The 18320-nt window shown below is 36.3% G+C and overlaps 2 protein-coding genes across 4 annotated transcripts; one reads left to right on the top strand and one right to left on the bottom strand.

Annotated features, from left to right (window-relative positions):
* Positions 1-936: 936 nt before the first annotated feature.
* LOC117330860 (N-acyl-phosphatidylethanolamine-hydrolyzing phospholipase D-like) lies at positions 937-6776 on the bottom strand. Its single transcript, XM_033889391.1, has 6 exons — positions 6591-6776; positions 6064-6369; positions 4502-4993; positions 3704-3852; positions 2253-2373; positions 937-1629 (listed from the first exon to the last, which is right to left on the bottom strand). Exons 2-6 carry the CDS (start codon positions 6196-6198, stop codon positions 1519-1521), a joined length of 1008 nt encoding a protein of 335 aa, XP_033745282.1. The 5' UTR covers positions 6199-6369; positions 6591-6776; the 3' UTR covers positions 937-1518.
* A 236-nt stretch (positions 6777-7012) lies between these two features.
* LOC117330859 (tRNA methyltransferase 10 homolog C-like) lies at positions 7013-17138 on the top strand. 3 transcript variants are annotated; one of them, XM_033889388.1, is made up of 4 exons: positions 7013-7066; positions 8187-8562; positions 10078-10724; positions 14966-17138. In XM_033889388.1, the coding sequence occupies exons 2-4, from the start codon at positions 8215-8217 to the stop codon at positions 15135-15137; spliced, it is 1167 nt and encodes a 388-aa protein (XP_033745279.1). In that variant the 5' UTR covers positions 7013-7066; positions 8187-8214; the 3' UTR covers positions 15138-17138. The 3 variants fall into 3 exon arrangements, with proteins under 3 accessions (XP_033745279.1, XP_033745280.1, XP_033745278.1); XM_033889389.1 differs by having other exon boundaries at positions 7013-7070; XM_033889387.1 differs by having other exon boundaries at positions 7025-7074.
* Positions 17139-18320: the final 1182 nt, after the last annotated feature.

The following is an 18320-nucleotide window of genomic DNA, read 5'->3' as shown; positions in this document are numbered from 1 at the left end:
ACACAAGTCCTTCTGCTTTCTAATGTTCGTCACATCCAACGTTAAGCTACTGCTTGTATGTATATTAAACTGTTTTTCGTCATTACGCAGCTTTTTAATCCATTTTTAATTAATTCAAATCAATTTTATTGCACTAAAGGATTAGACATTTTTACAACTTATCAATATCCTTTCCGTAATACAATTATACATATGCAAAACTATTAGCAATGGCCTAATGATAAACGGCATACAATAATTCTATCATAGTATCTTAACAGAGAAATATAGGGGAAGGGAGACAGTCCCCTGTGGTAGTGACATACTGTTGAGAGGTATTTGTATAGGACACGTAACAGTCCCCTGTGGTAGTGACATACTGTTGAGAGGTACTTGTATAGAACAGGCTACAGTCCCCTGTGGTAGTGACATACTGTTGAGAGGAACTTGTATAGGGCAGGCTACAGTCCCCTGTGTGGCGACATACTGCTGAGAGGAACTTGTATAGGGCATGCTACAGTCCCCTGTGGTAGCGATATACTGTTGAGAGGTACTTGTATAGGGCAGGCTACAGTCCCCTGTGTGGCGACATACTGTTGAGAGGTACTTGTATAGGGCACCTTACAGTCCCCTGTGGTAGTGATAACTGTTGAGAGGAACTTGTATAGGACAGGCTACAGTCCCCTATGGTAGCGACATACTGTTGAGAGGTACTTGTATATGACAGGCTACAGTCCCCTGTGGTAGCGACATACAATGTACCGTTGAGAGGTACTTGTATAGGACACGTTACAGTCACAGCACCTTACAGGCCCCTGTGGAGGCGACATAATCAACCAATCAGTAAAGAAGAATTTATGGTCATAATCTACCCATCTATATGGGTGATATTCAACTTCCTTTCAAGAAAATTAATAAGACATATTGCTGATTTAATAAAAAAAAATTGATAAATAAATTTATTGATATGAAATTACATAGAACATAACATTGTATAGAGACACTTTACATTGTACAGTAGATTGGACATAGTCCTAATACTTTCCCTGCTATAACTTTATAAAGGAGGTTGAACCAGGAACTTCCCGTGTGGAAATAAGAATCAAGTGAATCCATTGATGCAGCAAACTGAGAAACTGCAAATTTCCAATACACAAACCAATCCAAATATTGGGCAGTTTTCATCTTTGTTTAAGTTCAACATTCATTCATTTTTCAACAATAAACCTGAAATATGATGTGTTCATTCCTTGTTAAAGATACTAATACATATTCATTATTCTATTCTCAGTGTACTAATACATATTCATTATTCTCAGTCTGTTTATACATATTCATTATTCTCAGTGTACTAATACATATTCATTATTTTCAGTCTGTTTATACATATTCATTATTCTCACTCCGTTTATACATATTCATTATCCTTAGTTTTCTAATACATATTCATTATTTTCAGTCTACTAATACATATTCATTACCCTCAGTCTACCAATGCATATTCATTATTCTAAGTCTACTTATACATATTCATTATTCTCAATCTGTGATACATTTGACCTCGCCATGCTTGAGGGTAAAGAAAGATCCTTCTAACAAGCCTCGTCTTTTAAGTTCTGCTTCAACCTTTTCTCTTGGCTCCAAATAATGCTGCAAAAATAACACAGGTGATGAAATTGTGTACTAATGTCTCTTGATATGTACATACCAGAACTTCAGCTTTCAAAAACATATTTCATAGGAATTAAAACAACTTTTACCATGTCAAAATTATGTGCAAGAAAAATTAAGTCACATACATTTGTATTTTCCTTTTAATAAACCTTTCCTTCATCTTAAAATGATCAACTTATTTTTCACCCTTTTCATTTCATCAAAAGGTGGAAGACACTGGTCATTTTTTTCATTTTTTGTTTATGCGATTTCTAGACAAGACAGAAACCAATGACAGTTTAAATTGGGTAGGGTAACGAAAGAATTGGACCCTGAAACACGATCGGATTACAGAATAGACAGAGTCCTGGAACATTAAACATGACCGTATTACAGAATAGACGGGGTCCTGGAACCTTGAAACATGGTTGGATTACAGAATGGTTGGATTACAGAATGGTTGGATTACAGAATGGTCGGATTACAGAATGGTCGGATTACAGAATGGTTGGGTTACAGAATGGTCGGGTTACAGAATGGTCAGATTACAGAATAGACATGTTGGCAGGGAGGATTCTTGTCCCTCTGTGACATATCAAGTTTGTGTAGTTTTTACTTACCTCAAAACAACCTAGTTGTTTGAATGTACCCCAGTGGATTCCAACAGAATTTTGAGATTTTGTGTCGATGTGGATCTGAACGGCTTCCTCTGGATTTACATGTTGAGGATACATGAACCACCTTGAAAAAAATCATAAATAAAAAATCCTTAAAATTAAAAAAAAAACTGTTTAAATCAGTAAAATTTTAAAAAATCAATAAAAAAAATCTGTAAAATAAAAAAAAAAAAAAAGCAAATCCTAAAAATTTCATAAAACAATACAAATCCTTAAAATTTCAAAAAAAAAAATACAAATCCTTAAAATTTCAGCAAACAATACAAAATCCTTATTTCAATAGCTACATCCAAGACAAAGCATTGCAGTGATTTCACCTTTGACCTGTGACCTTGACCATGTGATGAGAGACCTCTGAGTATAGACTTTCCCGTGTGTATATAGAATATAAAATTACAAAAAAAAGTATGATTTATGGTTTTTATCTCCTATAATAGAGATCTGTCAAACCATAGCCTTAATATTTTGAAATAGGGGGACAGGATGTAGTATCAGAATTCAGTTGGCAACTTATTAGGAAAACATACATTTTAGGGTCTGGTGGACTGTCTACAGAGAGGATTGTAGTAAGTGTTTTCTGCTACAAAGTTTAAACAATACTACCAACCTTCACACGGACTAAAATTTTGTACAGGACAGACTACTGTATAGACAATGTCTTACTAAAGAGATTTATACCAAGATTTTCAAGATGGCAACTACATGCCCATCTTGAATATTACAAGGATCCTTAGGATGCTAAGAAACGGGCTGGTCTGTGTTGTTTGGGTTGTGTCCATGGGCAAGACACTTTACCCTTTGCTCTTGAGGGCATGTGATGGGTCTCCTGTCTGTTGTTCAGTGAGGTAGTCACCAACTACTACAATATGATCCCACCTCTAAATGACCCTGGCTGTTCACAGAGGGATAAACCCAGCAAACATTTTAAGATTAAGTTTAGAACTTGGCTTCAACTTTTCAAAATTTTACCTTTGAATAGATACTTATAGAATCTTTAACCCTTTGGAGGTTAGACAGGAGGATCTCAACCAGAGGGGAAATATTCTGAAGTTGCCAAGGCATGCTATGTGTTTGGCAGTGTAAGAATCTTACACAAATGGAAAGTGATTGAATTGTCAACATGATGTCACTGTATATTTGCAGTGACATCATACAAATGTTGAGAATGTCAGAAGAGCATAGTTAGTCTGTAGTTTGTCTCAACCCTAGGGTACACTAAGAGAATCTTGCTCTAGTAAGATTGTGGATATCAAGCCAGGCTAAGATAAGTAGCTATCTACCTACTTCTACATCACATAAGGGTGAGAAAAAAGTGCCAGATGATTTAATGAATAAATTTGGAAAAATCAAATACAAAACATCTCAAAAATGGTTCCAATATATAAAGTACTTACCTTGGTTCATATGAACCTATTGGTATGGCAGCTAAGGAGAAAGGACCATACTTCTGTCCAATCTGTTTAAACCCATCACAGTAACCAGTGTCTCCAGCGAAGAACAAGCTGTGATTAGGTCCTTTCACAACCCAGCTTCCCCACAGAGACTGAAATGTAAATCATGTAATTCTTCAACACATTAAGGGTGTATGACACATAATAGTATTTTTAAGTGTAAGAGTTATCTCCCTTAATGATAAAATGGTATGTGACAGTACAGTATGCCTGTGATATGTGTTAGATAGTTATCTGTAGCACAGAATGTATGCTATATATGTACTATATACAGATATAAGCTTGTGATAGAGTTATCTCCCATGGAACATTTGAAAAAAAATCTGATAAATACTAAATAGATAACAATTTTAATTCTTTAGTGCTCTTTATGTACACCTTTAAAATATACTGTATCATAGATTAACTACAGTGCTAACATGGATCCAATATACATCTAAAAACACAATGAACAAAATATGATCTAGTGACATACACCCTTAATATTCATTCATCAAACAAATTATAATCATAAACATAACTCAAATCTCATACAGAGACTACAAGTCTAGAATATATTGATTTTAATACCTTTATAATACCTTTATTTTTTAATTAATGCCTCCAAAATGACATTTATCTTTAGTCTGAAATGTTTTCCTGGGCATAATGTCGACGTCCCCGTTTAGAAAATCAGGATTTTTATCTACATTGTAACTATTATCATCACTGAGGATATTTACATTAGTCATAAATACTTACTTTATTTTCATCATTCCATGATCTTCTGGACCAGTGTTGAGTTGGTGTGAAGGCTACAGTTACCTCCCCCTGTTTTCCAACAACTTTCTCCTCTTCCCACCAGGACAACTCTGTTACATTCAGGCATCCCACATTTGTCATCCAGCCCTTTAGTCCTAATGGTACAAACCAATGGATACTTGAGCCATACTTGCTAATCAATTGTTTCACCGATTCCAAGTCGAGATGGTCATAGTGGTTATGACTGATAAGTACAATGTCAAGGGGAGGTAACTCCTGTATGGTACAGGGTGGTGCCCTGTATCTCTTTGGACCCATATGCTGTGAAAATGAACAGCGCTCACTAAAAATGGGGTCAGCCAGGATGGTTAGACCGTCCAGTTGGACAAGCACAGTGGCATGACCAATCCACACCAAATGGACACAGGAAGGGTCAGGGTTCTTCAGTCTATCCTGGTCAAGTTTTATCAGTGGCAGGGTCACATCTAGCTCCTTAAAAAGACAAAATTAGCATAAAATCAAAAAATGTGTAACTGGATCATTGGCAGAAACTTGCATTAGATGGTTCAAAAATATCATAACTCACCTTAAGATATATACTCTATGCAATTTTTTTTTTAAAATATGTATAACAAAACCAAAACAAACTCTCACCGAAAAAACATCCTAGAGTAATGTACTTGGCTATAAAAAGCTTACATATGTTATTTTTATATTCATTTTACATCAACAATTCATTGAAATTATTTTATGATTACCTTATAATGTAACTGATAATATATTTTCCAAGTTGCAATTTTCTTATATCTTCTTAAGTTTCAAAAATACAATGTATTGTTAATGCTAAGTTATTATCAGTGTCATGTCTCCAGTATACAGTTTGTCAGGGTTGTATCTATTCAACCAGCAAATAGTACTGGACCTATTTATGTGTAAAAGTGGAGAGAATAAGTTCATCTACAATGTAGCTCAGGCAAGTGACATTTAATTCCCTTTTGCCTGGGGGTAGCTATAAGAAGTTTACTAGAAGAGTGAATTAAAGGTCACTAGTTGGAATCCCAGCCCAGGCAGAGTATTTCTCATTACTCATTCCTATAACCATGTTTCTAGAGAAACTCTGAAAATACCTACAATATATTTCTCAGTAAATAAGGTTTTAAGTAGAGAACATAGACACTATAAAGTAAAAGCCTTTTGATAAGGTCAATACAGTACATAGTTTTATTAACCTAAAAAAATTGTCCTCGGTTAATGTTTTCTTCAGGTTAATAAAACCATATATTGACCTTATCAAAAGGCTATAATTGTATAATGTTTTCACTAAATAACTGGTTAATCCATTCATTGATAAATTAGCATCATCAATACAAGATCAGTTTCTTTTTATAAATATGTGGTTAGTAAGAAAATAAATCAATTTTGTGTTGCAATATGAAGGAACTTTAATTACACTTTAATACATGTACATTAAGTCTTCTTCCATGCATATTTTATGTGAATCTTACATGAATGGTTTGTCCTAAACAAAGGTCCATAAAATATAATTAAAAAATATATATTACCTCTCGGTTCGGTATATTACTGTGATCAACGTCTCGGATCTTGAACTTTACTAAATTCCACAAGGAAGGTTTATGCCATGTTTCCCAAGGATTTTCAAATTTTCCATTTTTGTAGATTGGCTTAGTTAGTTCCATAACTCTAACTACTATAAGTGGCCCACAAATGTACTATTATTGGTCCACAGATATACTATTAGTGGTCTTCTGATGTTATTTTTCCAGTCCAAAGATGTACTGTTTTACATCTACATTTCACACCACTCCATGGTGATTAGTATACAGTACAATGACGAAAACAGTCAATAGCTGAAAACAGGAACAAACAATAACATAGATTATATCAAATGGCAATAATGAAATAATAAGAAAAATCAACAAATGCATATAAGTTGAAACAAATACATATGAAATACGGAAATATTTAAATACATATACATGTATATAAAGTCAAAAACAGTCAGAAAAATAAAGACTTGGTATGTCTGGCTATGACTGGAAGTGCCCTGTGGTTGAGGTGCAAATCTTACCGTAAAGAAATAACATAGTTCGAGTTATTGTGTTGAGCTGTTGGTCCTTTCTCCGAAGTCATTGAGAAGCCCAGTTATAAAAGTACAATGATGAAAAACCACGAGACATCGTTCTTGGAATAGATTGTCATTGATTCTGGTCCCAAGTCAAATTGAAACTGAAACCAAAATCATGGTTCTTTGGATGCTTAAGTTACTTGAGCAATTGCCTTTTAAAGACTCGACCGATTATACTTTATTTTTTATTTGGACGATAAGAATTTTTAAAAGGACTTTCTTACTTTATAATGTGCCTCACAGTCAATTTAACAGAAGAATAGAAATGGATGCATTAATATTTCTAGTTATTAATATATTTTAAGTACTAAATCCAACCTGAATTTCAACGCATCCTGGGTCGACCTGCGTAAAAGAAAGGTCCCCGCCAAGCGTCCCGTTGATAATGACTTGTGGATCTGTGGAGGTTAAGTAACCATGTGCGTATGTACGTAATGCATTTCTGTATTAATATGGTAAACGGTATTCGTCTACCGATTATACTGTTAAAGTATTTAGTATGACTACTATTCATTTAAACATTTAGAGGCTGTTACGTAGTTGGATCAGACAAATTATTTAGATTTTTATGGGAACTGGATGTAATTCGGGGGCACACTAAAGGCAGGAATGTATTTTGTATACAGTAGCCTACCTTAGAATATATCAATCCCAAAAGAAATTATAGCCTTTGTGTTTTTCATAACTCATCAAATACAAATTATCATATTATTTTAAAGTTTGATAAAAAACAATTTGCAATTAGACAATGGGACAATGCCTGCTTTAATTTAGACTTAATAGATGTGGAAAGTTATATGTACATGATGTGTGCCTTTATATAAATCTCATTGTGCCATCTGTACTACTGAGCTGTGATGGAAAATACTAATTTTATTCAATTTTCCTATTACAGAATATAAATCTGTATCAATTATGATTAGAGCTGTGTATCGCAATGCAAGGTGGGTAGTGATACGATTCGTATCGCAATACAGGGGTCATGATACAATACGTATCGCGATATATGAGAAACTGATGACCTATCAGATATCTGATATTCCATCGTACTGTAGTCATGTTTTGTTTGTGGTATTTCTGGAATATTAGAGTCCAACAAAGCGTTTTTGAATTTAGATAATTTGGATTTGAATGAACTCCAACAGGCAGCATAAGCCACTTACTACAAAACGTAAGCTAACGTTGATCAAGGGAGATAACTACACATTTTCAAGTATCGCAATGCAAATCTAGGATAGACGATGCATCGATGCACCACACTGCGATCCAATACATCGATGCATTTGTGAATTGTTACACCACTAGAATCAATACTTTAGCCCATTTAAGCCCAAGCTTCCTCTGTTCTTGAACACCTTGGACATTTTGACACACAGGTGTCTCAGGTGTTTGTCTGTCTAAATGTCTGACGTCTGGTATTTTAGCCAAAGGAAATTCTGCCTATCTGTACCCCCGTATTGTCTATAAAATAATTTGAGAATCCTTTTAATTATCAGAATGAAACCTTTATAATCACAATGTTTATTATTCAATTGACAGGAAATAGTGACCAGTACCATCAGCAAAGATGCCCCTCATTGTCGGTCTACGCTGTTTCATTCGTCCTGTTTCAAGCATATGGAAATGTTTCCCAGCAGTTAATCATGCTATCGGGTATAATGTGAAAACAACACCAGTTCGTGTCAGTTTATATCAAAATTATTCCAGCCAGAGGTCACCAGAGGCACTTAAGGTCGTCACTAACGAAGAGGAAAATGGTAGAGTTGACCAGGAGAGCTTCAAAGATAATTCACACCCTGTGTCATTGCCTCCACCATCAAAGGAATTACTAGACAGTTTAAGTGATGCCCAGATGAAACATTACAAGGATATTGTATATGCATATGAAAATCACTGGAGATTTAAAGATATAATGGTGAGTGAAGTTACCTTATACTCTCAACTTTTTAACTTCTCTCTCTTTTACAAAGTCCCTGACCCTGAATACAACCACAACCCAGGTTCTCTCAATCTCTCAATCTGTTATAGCTTTCACTAATAAATGGTCAACAGCACTAAATCTGTAATAGGAAGAGAAATGAAAAATATCCTGCCTGCTTGAACCAGTGATGACTTAATGGTCTCAAGGCAAACATCCTTCCACTAGGCTAAAGGAAAATTCAAAATAGTCTGATCATTAGCTAATCTCCACTTTTACACAAATCTAGATCTTCTTTCACAAATTTAATCAGTCTTCTTCCCCAAAGACAAACACAACCCAGGTTTCTTAGCTCCATGGAAGCCTCTCAATTTCCTGTAGCTTTCACATGTAGTGGTCAATAGCATGAAATGTAAAAGGAAAGAGGGTAGTGTTCCTCTACCAGGGATCAAACTCAGACCCTCGCTTAGTCGTCCACCGCTCTACCAACTGAGCCAAAGGGAAATTCCCACTAGTCTAAGCTAGCTAGGTGACCTTATACTCTCCACTTTTACACTTACACAGATTGTAGTTTATATAGTTCAGGCACCATATCATATATATAAACATGATTATCATACATTTATTTCATATTTTATCTGAACACTGAGAAATAGCTAGCTAGAGGATCTTGCTTGACTGCTATATATTGTAATGCTTTGATCATGATATGTCATGATTTGATGAACCTTTAGGTGAGTAAAATATGAAATTATTTACTGAGTTTAATAAATCGTATTGCATTCACACCAGTGCGAGATTTTGTTTATCACTTATTAATTCATGTATACATAAAAATTGCAAACATTTTCAAATTTATTTTCCTACAAGGCTGGTTAACTTTGAATCAACCGGTAAGTTTTCCACCATGGAAACAATCATTTGTCATATGACTGTGATTCACAACATCATTTACCAGGTATTTATAATGTCACAATAGTTTTTTCTCAAATGAACATGCTTAGGGATTCCTTGATATGACAAAGAGGTCATGTGGTTCAGTACTTGAGTTTGAATTCACTTTGACGTCTTTTTCCACACTTTTATTTGGACTTATTAGGACTTTCTCATACATTGCAACGGGCCTGTTGTATTCAGGAAGTTTGTTTACTTGTTAGGCTGTGTCTTCCCAGTGTTATTGTTCGGGATTTACTTACAAACTTTTGACCACAAACTTTTGACCACCTTTTGATCCTTGACCAGGTCGCTGTCTGCGCCACTAGGTCAAACACCTGAGATGGGCTGGCGCCTGTACCCAGAGAAGGGGTAGGCTGTCAAACGCCATGTCAATTGACCAAAGTGTAATGAACAGAGGTTCAGGAAACACCTGTTCCTATACAGAAGAACTTTTTGTGGTTAGAGCATAAAGCCAATATATCTTACAATATAGTATGGCTGTATGATGTGACAGAACATGCCAGTTATGTGATAAAACTGTAAAAACTAATTACATTTAAAAAATCTATTTTCCAGGTACCTGCTGCTATGACAGATGCAAACTGGAAAAAGCTCCTGGGATCAGGGAAAAAGAATATAGGGAAAATATTATCAGGGATACACCATCGGACAGAAAGAAAACGTTTGAAAAAAGAAAATAAAGAACCAAAAGCACGGGACGAGAACACAGTGCATGGAATAAGTGTACCTAAGGAGAAAATAAGAAAGACCTATACCATTCTAAACACTTACAGATCGATGGAATATGGACCAGAGCTTGTGTACGACCTCGGATTTAAGTCGGACGCCTCTCCTTCTCACATCTTCAGGGAAGAATCGCGTATCAGAAGGCAGCTTATGGAGACAATACACACTAACTCAAAACAGAGATTCCCATTTCACTTAGTCTTCTGTAATGTAAATGAGAGAAGTCGCAGCATGCTGGAAGAAGTGGCTGCCGACGTTCCAATAACCATCACAGACCGTGGGTACTTGGACATGTTTGACAGGTGTGAACTGGTGTACCTATCTCCAGATTCGCCAGAGGAACTCGAAACTTTCGACCACAATCATGTGTACATTGTCGGTTGTATTACAGATCTGGAAACGAAGCCTTTCACAAAGCTAAAGGCACAAAAGCATGGAATCAAACATAAGAAATTCCCTATCAAAAGATACTTGGGGTAAGTTGTAGAATATATCTGATCAGTGTTTGATCTTTCCATTGCTGGTTAGCTAACCTGGTCCGAGGGTCTGAAACATCTTTGAGGAAAGGAGTAATTGACAGCAATGCATGGTACTAAATAGTAGATCCAAAACAGAGGGAAAAGCATTTGTTAGCTCAACTGGCCTGAAGGGCTGGTGAGCTTATCTCATATGGGGCAGCATCCGTCATCCGTCCGTCCAGCATCTGTCAACAGTTCCTTTTAATCCCTACTAGTCCTGAACGCCTGAATGGATTTTGATGAAATTGGGTATGGAACATTATTGGACAAAGGAGGTCAAACATTGTATAAACAGAGGGTGTGGCTCCCCTGGGGTTGCAGGGCCAGGGCCCAATAAGGGAAATAGGTAAATCCTTTAAATCCCTACTAGTCCTGAACGCCTGAATGGATTTTGAGGAAATTTTGTCTAGATCATTATTGGACAAAATAGGTCAAATGTTGTATAAACGGAGGGTGTGGCTCCCCAGGGGCTGATGGGGGGTAAAAAACTTTGGAAAGTTCCAGCATTATGTGGTATAATGTGAAAACAACACCAGTTCGTGTCAGTTTATATCAAAATTATTCCAGCCAGAGGTCACCAGAGGCACTTAAGGTCGTCACTAACGAAGAGGAAAATGGTAGAGTTGACCAGGAGAGCTTCAAAGATAATTCACACCCTGTGTCATTGCCTCCACCATCAAAGGAATTACTAGACAGTTTAAGTGATGCCCAGATGAAACATTACAAGGATATTGTATATGCATATGAAAATCACTGGAGATTTAAAGATATAATGGTGAGTGAAGTTACCTTATACTCTCCACTTTTAAACTTCTCTCTCTTTTACAAAGTCCCTGACCCTGAATACAACCACAACCCAGGTTCTCTCAATCTCTCAATCTGTTATAGCTTTCACTAATAAATGGTCAACAGCACTAAATCTGTAATAGGAAGAGAAATGAAAAATATCCTGCCTGCTTGAACCAGTGATGACTTAATGCTCTCAAGGCAAACATCCTTCCACTAGGCTAAAGGAAAATTCAAGATAGTCTGATCATGAGCTAATCTCCACTTTTACACAAATCTAGATCTTCTTTCACAAATTTAATCAGTCTTCTTCCCCAAAGACAAACACAACCCAGGTTTCTTAGCTCCATGGAAGCCTCTCAATTTCCTGTAGCTTTCACATGTAGTGGTCAATAGCATGAAATGTAAAAGGAAAGAGGGTAGTGTTCCTCTACCAGGGATCAAACTCGGACCCTCGCTTAGTCGTCCACTGCTCTACCAATTGAGCCAAAGGGAAGTTCCCACTAGTCTAAGCTAGCAAGGTGACCTTATACTCTCCACTTTTACACTTACACAGATTGTAGTTTATATAGTTCAGGCACCATATCATATATATAAACATGATTATCATACATTTATTTCATATTTTATCTGAACGCTGAGAAATAGCTAGCTAGAGGATCTTGCTTGACTGCTATATATTGTAATGCTTTGATCATGATATGTCATGATTTGATGAACCTTTAGGTGAGTAAAATATGAAATTATTTACTGAGTTTAATCAATCATATTGCATTCACACCAGTGCAAGATTCTGTTTATCACTTATTAATTCATGTATACATAAAAATTGCAAACATTTTCAAATTTATTTTCCTACAAGACTGACTAACTTTAACTCAACCGGTAAGTTTTCCACCATGGAAACAATCATTTGTCATATGACTGTGGTTCACAACATCATTTACCAGGTATTTATAATGTCACAATAGTATTTTCTCAAATGAACATGCTAAGGGATTCCTTGAGTTGAAAAAGAGGTCATGTGGTTCAGTACTTGAGTTTGAATTCACTTTTGACGTCTTTTTCCACACTTTATTTGGACTTATTTGGACTTTCTCATACATTGCAACGGGCCTGTTGTATTCAGGAAGTTTGTTTACTTGTTAGGCCGTGTCTTCCTAGTGTAATTGTTCGGGATTTACTTACATTACAAACTTTTGACCACCTTTTGATCCTTGACCAGGTCGCTGTCTGCGCCACTAGGTCAAACACCTAAGATGGGCTGGCGCCTGTACCCAGAGAAGGGGTAGGCTGTCAAACGCCATGTCAATCAACCAAAGTGTAATGAAGGGAGGTTCAGGAAACACTTGTTCCTATACAGAAGAACTTTTTGTGGTAAGAGCATAAAGCCAATATATCTTACAATATAGTATGGCTGTATGATGTGACAGAAAATGCCAGTTATGTGATAAAACTGTAAAAACTAATTACATTTAAAAAATCTATTTTCCAGGTACCTGCTGCTATGACAGATGCAAACTGGAAAAAGCTCCTGGGATCAGGGAAAAAGAATATAGGGAAAATATTATCAGGGATACACCATCGGACAGAAAGAAAACGTTTGAAAAAAGAAAATAAAGAACCAAAAGCACGGGACGAGAACACAGTGCATGGAATAAGTGTACCTAAGGAAAAAGTAAGAAAGACCTATACTATTCTGAACACCTACAGATCGATGGAGTATGGACCAGAGCTTGTGTACGACCTCGGATTTAAGTCGGACGCCTCTCCTTCTCACATCTTCAGGGAAGAGTCGCGTATCAGAAGGCAACTTATGGAGACAATACACACTAACTCAAAAAAGAGATTCCCATTTCACTTAGTCTTCTGTAATGTAAATGAGAGAAGTCGCAGCATGCTGGAAGAAGTGGCTGCCGACGTTCCAATAACCATCACAGACCGTGGGTACTTGGACATGTTTGACAGGTGTGAACTGGTGTACCTATCTCCAGATTCGCCAGAGGAACTGGAAACTTTCAACCACAATCATGTGTACATTGTCGGTTGTATTACAGATCTGGAAACGAAGCCTTTCACAAAGCTAAAGGCACAAAAGCATGGAATCAAACATAAGAAATTCCCTATCAAAAGATACTTGGGGTAAGTTGTAGAATATCTCTGATCAGTGTTTGATCTTTCCATTGCTGGTAAGCTAACCTGGTCCGAGGGTCTGAAACATCTTTGAGGAAAGGAGTAATTGACAGCAATGCATGGTACTAGATAGTAGATCCAAAACAGAGGGAAAAGCATTTGTTAGCTCAACTGGCCTGAAGGGCTGGTGAGCTTATGTCATATGGGCAGCATCCGTCATCCGTCCGTCCAGCATCTGTTAACAGTTCCTATAAATCCCTACTAGTCCTGAACGCCTGAATGGATTTTGATGAAATTGGGTATGGAACATTATTGGGCAAAGGAGGTCAAATGTATAAACAAGGGGTGTGGCTCCTCAGGGGCCAAAGGAGCAGGGCACAACAGGGTAAATTGAAGAAAATTCTTTAAATCCCTAACGGATTTTGATGAAGTTTAGGTTTGAGCATCATTGAGCAAAGGAGATCAGATCTAGTGTAAGCAGAAGGGGTTACTCCCCTGGAGAAGAGGGGTGGGGCCCAGTAAGGGAAATTAAGGTAAATTCTTAAAAATCCCTACTTGTCCTTAACACCCAAATGGATTTTGATGAAATTTGGGTTTGACCATCATTGAGCTAAGGAGATCAAACCTTGTGTAAACAGGGTGTGGCTCCCCTGGAGAGGGATGTTGGGGTCCAATAAGGGAAATTAAGGTAAATGGATTTTGATGAAATCTGGTCTGGAGGATTATTGGCTAACTTTGATGTAATGTTGTATAAACGGAGGATGTTACACTCTTTGGGTAGTAGAAAGGGGGCCCAATAGGGGAAATATACTGAAGAAAAACCTTTTTCTTTTTGAGAATAATAGGATTGGAACCATTGATTGGAGAGGCTGTTCAAAAGTAGGAAAATATTGGAAACAAAACTAAGAGTATTTTGCTTTAAGTACTGAAATAACCAGATGAGCAATGCAGGCCCTGTGGGCCTCATGTAATATAACTTAAAGGTGGTGATCATCACCCAGGAAATAAGATATTAGGGGGAAAACATTAAATTCCACAATGAATAATACATTTAGCTTTCAGATGTCCTTTCCTTCTTTTATTAACTTTATTGGACTTAAGAACCAATAATAGACATGTACATTGTTGAGCTCCAAGGTCCAGGGACTCCCTCTGGAAACTCTTGTGGATTATTGTAGAATCTGTCTGTTGTTCTGTTAATATGATTATTGTAGAATCATACTGTTGTCCTCTTAATATGAATTTTGTCTGATGTATATTTTAATTTATTTTTTTTGCAGAAATACAACAACCAGTCTCCTAACGTTGAATCAAGTTTGCAATGTACTTTACGATTTGAAAGACACTGACAATTGGAGGAGGGCATTGAGACATGTTCCAGAACGCTTTCAGAAAACACAAGACAACAAACCTAGATCACAACAAAAACATTTCAAAAAGTTTAAAAGTTAAAACATTGGCATTATTTAGATAATTGTATGCACCTAGCAATAAATATGTATTGTAAGGGAGTACAGTTCTATGTTTCAGTTTGTTACCATGGGTACTGTGTCTAGATCTGGGTCTGTAACCATGGATACTGTGGCTCAGTCTGTTACCATGGATACTGTGTTCTGTTACCATGGATACTGTGTCTGGGTCTGTCATCATGGATACTGTTTTTAGATCTGGGTCTGTTACCATGGATACTGTTTTTAGATCTGGGTCTGTTACCATTGATACTGTGGCACAGTCTGTTACCATGGATACTGTAGCACAGTCTGTTACCATGGAAACTGTGTCTTGGTCTGTTACAATGGGTACTGTATCTGGGTCTGTCACCATGGATATTGTTTCTTGTTCTGTTACCATGGATACTGTGTTTCAGTCTGTTAACATGGATACTGTGTCCTGGTCTGTAACCATGGATACTGTGGCTAAGTCTGTTACCATGGATACTGTGTTTCAGTCTGTTACCATGGGTATTGTGGCTCAGTCTGTTACCATTGATACTGTATCTAAGCCTGTTACCATGGATACTGTGTTTAAGTCTGTTAACATGGATACTGTGTCCTGGTCTGTTACCATGGATACTGTGGTTCAGTCTGTTACGATGGGTATTGTGGCTAAGTCTGTTACCATGGATACTGTGTCTTGGTCTGTTACCATGGATACTGTGTCTTTAATTGGTCTGTTACCATGGATACTGTGTGTTATTCTGTTACCATGGATACTGTGTCTTGGTCTGTTACCATGGATACTGTGTCTTAACTTGTTATCATGGACGTTGTGTTTCAGACTGTTACCATGGAAACTGGATACAAACTTTCAAGTCACTTTAGATTCTGGTGTTTGTGTGTGTTGTAGAAAGGAGGACGTAATCCGAAGTAGCATGTATCTTCAAGTTTTTATTTATGTGTAGTACTTTACAATACAGACCTAGAAAAACCGATGAAATCAGTACAATATACTGTTAATATTCACGTATATAGTGCACAATTTTTTTCAAAAAAATGACAAGTGAAAAAATCCACTGCGCACTATATGCAGGAACGAGCCTTTGCCGGTCAGATGCATCAATGTAATCGTTTCTCTTGACAGCAGGATTATGGTTTAATACTTGATAAATAAAGCATTTAGTAAGTAAATATTTAACAAATAATCAAGGAAATAAATAGTTATTTTGGTGTTTAATTTCTATAAATTTGTGTATCTATCGGTAGTTACATGGATTAATCTGAGTCGATCGTGAGCCACACACTCTGCACACATGCGATCTCACTTGAACAAGTTGCCCTAATCAGGTAAGGTATCTTTACAGTCCTTAGACAGCAAGTGAGTGGTAGATCTAGAATATCAGATACAATGATATAATCATATATACATATTACAAATATTGTAAAAACGAATCAAACGTGACTGGTGACATGCATTCCGTTTGTAGGTCAAGGGTACGTACAACAAATACAGTTAAATGAAACAAAAATGTACTACATTTGTAGCCCAATGACACTTAGGTATACGTGTAACAAGGTCGTTTTTTTTAGGGAATATTTTGGATATAGATCTGTTAGAATTTTGGGTAAATTTTAAAAGAATCTATTCTATTTCACATGGGCACTGTCTTTTCCATTGTTGGAGTACAGGTACATGGACATTGCATGTTTCTTCTCAAAAATGGATTCAAATTTTGAAACAAAAGTTTTTTTGCACAACTACATATACCTTATTTTGATTGTAAAATACTTGTATTTAAACTTTCAGCCATTTTTTTTCTTAACTCAAATGATTGCCTCCTTGTGATTTTCAGGACGGCCTCAATAGTGTTAACAAGCAACAGCTCACAAGCTTTCATTTAGATATGTAGTATCTGTAAAATCTTCAACAGGCAATCAGGCAAAATAATTTGATATTACGTTGTATTTATTCAAACTCTAAGTGAAGTTTAAATAAAATAAAATATATGTAGTCTGATATTGTGTTGTATTCATTCAAAAGCTCTTTTAGTTTAATTAATAATTTTGACAAAATATTTCATCAAACATGATAAGTATGGTCACCTCACCAAATGATGTTATGTCTAGTCTAAGTAACCTGTATCAAGGCCAGGGTATTTGATTACTTGGAGTGAATGCCAAATTTTTAATAAACAATCCTCATCTGATGGTTTGAATTTCAAATCAGAAATTGATGACAGCATTCAACTCCTAAGAGACAGCCAAATGTACCATTATCTTCTAAGAGATACTGGTAGTTCAATCCATATCTAGTCTTATATTAAAAATAGCTCTTAATATATAGTATATATAATATATTTCTGGCTGTTTTTTTAATATAAGACTAGACCTGTGTTCTGTAGTTATATAAATAGAAAAAGCTCATGAATCACCAGAAGATTTCAATGAACGAACATAGCCACTTGGGATCAGGATAATGTGGAGCTCGTCTTGTTCAGAGTACCAGAAAAAAAAATGTAGATTTTTAAGGAAAAGAAAAGATTAAAATATTCGCTCATTAGTTAAAAGCATTAGGAGTCGAGGGTTTGGTTTGGTTTATTTTGTTTAACGTCATATTAACAGCTAAGGTCATTTAAGGACGGCCTCCCGTGCGTGCGACATGCATGCGTGTGGTGAGTGCGTATGCGTGTTTTGGGAGGCTGCGGTATATTCGTGTTAAAGGGACATCACGGTAAACCAATTTTTATTTTGTATTTTTTCATATTATTGGGTATATCTTTAAAACAAATATCCTTATGAACAGTAACCATTCGAATTTGATGATATATGTACATAAAAAACATCAATTATTAATTATAAAAAGGTTATCACAATTCGTTGATCAATAGTCTGAATATGCTAATTTTGTGACATATACGATAAACGCATGCGCACAACAAACTAAAACACATGGAAACAAAAATGGCTTCCAATGTGAATCGACTGCGGTTGGAAACGATAACAGCTTCCGCAATGAAGAGAATAATGGGAAAATGGATCAAACATAATCCTAGAATTAAACTGGGGAAGCAGTACAATACAGTTCAAACATGAAAACAGCAGTAATACGGACGCTGCTCGTATTCTGCTTGATTGCTGGATAGTAGGTCATGACAATCTCGGTAATAGTTACATAAACTCAGTAATATTTATACAGTCT

This window comes from Pecten maximus, chromosome 7 (genome assembly GCF_902652985.1).
Source record: "Pecten maximus chromosome 7, xPecMax1.1, whole genome shotgun sequence".
Classification (NCBI taxonomy): Eukaryota; Metazoa; Mollusca; class Bivalvia; order Pectinida; family Pectinidae; genus Pecten; species Pecten maximus.
This window is presented reverse-complemented; position numbering and strand designations above follow the sequence as displayed.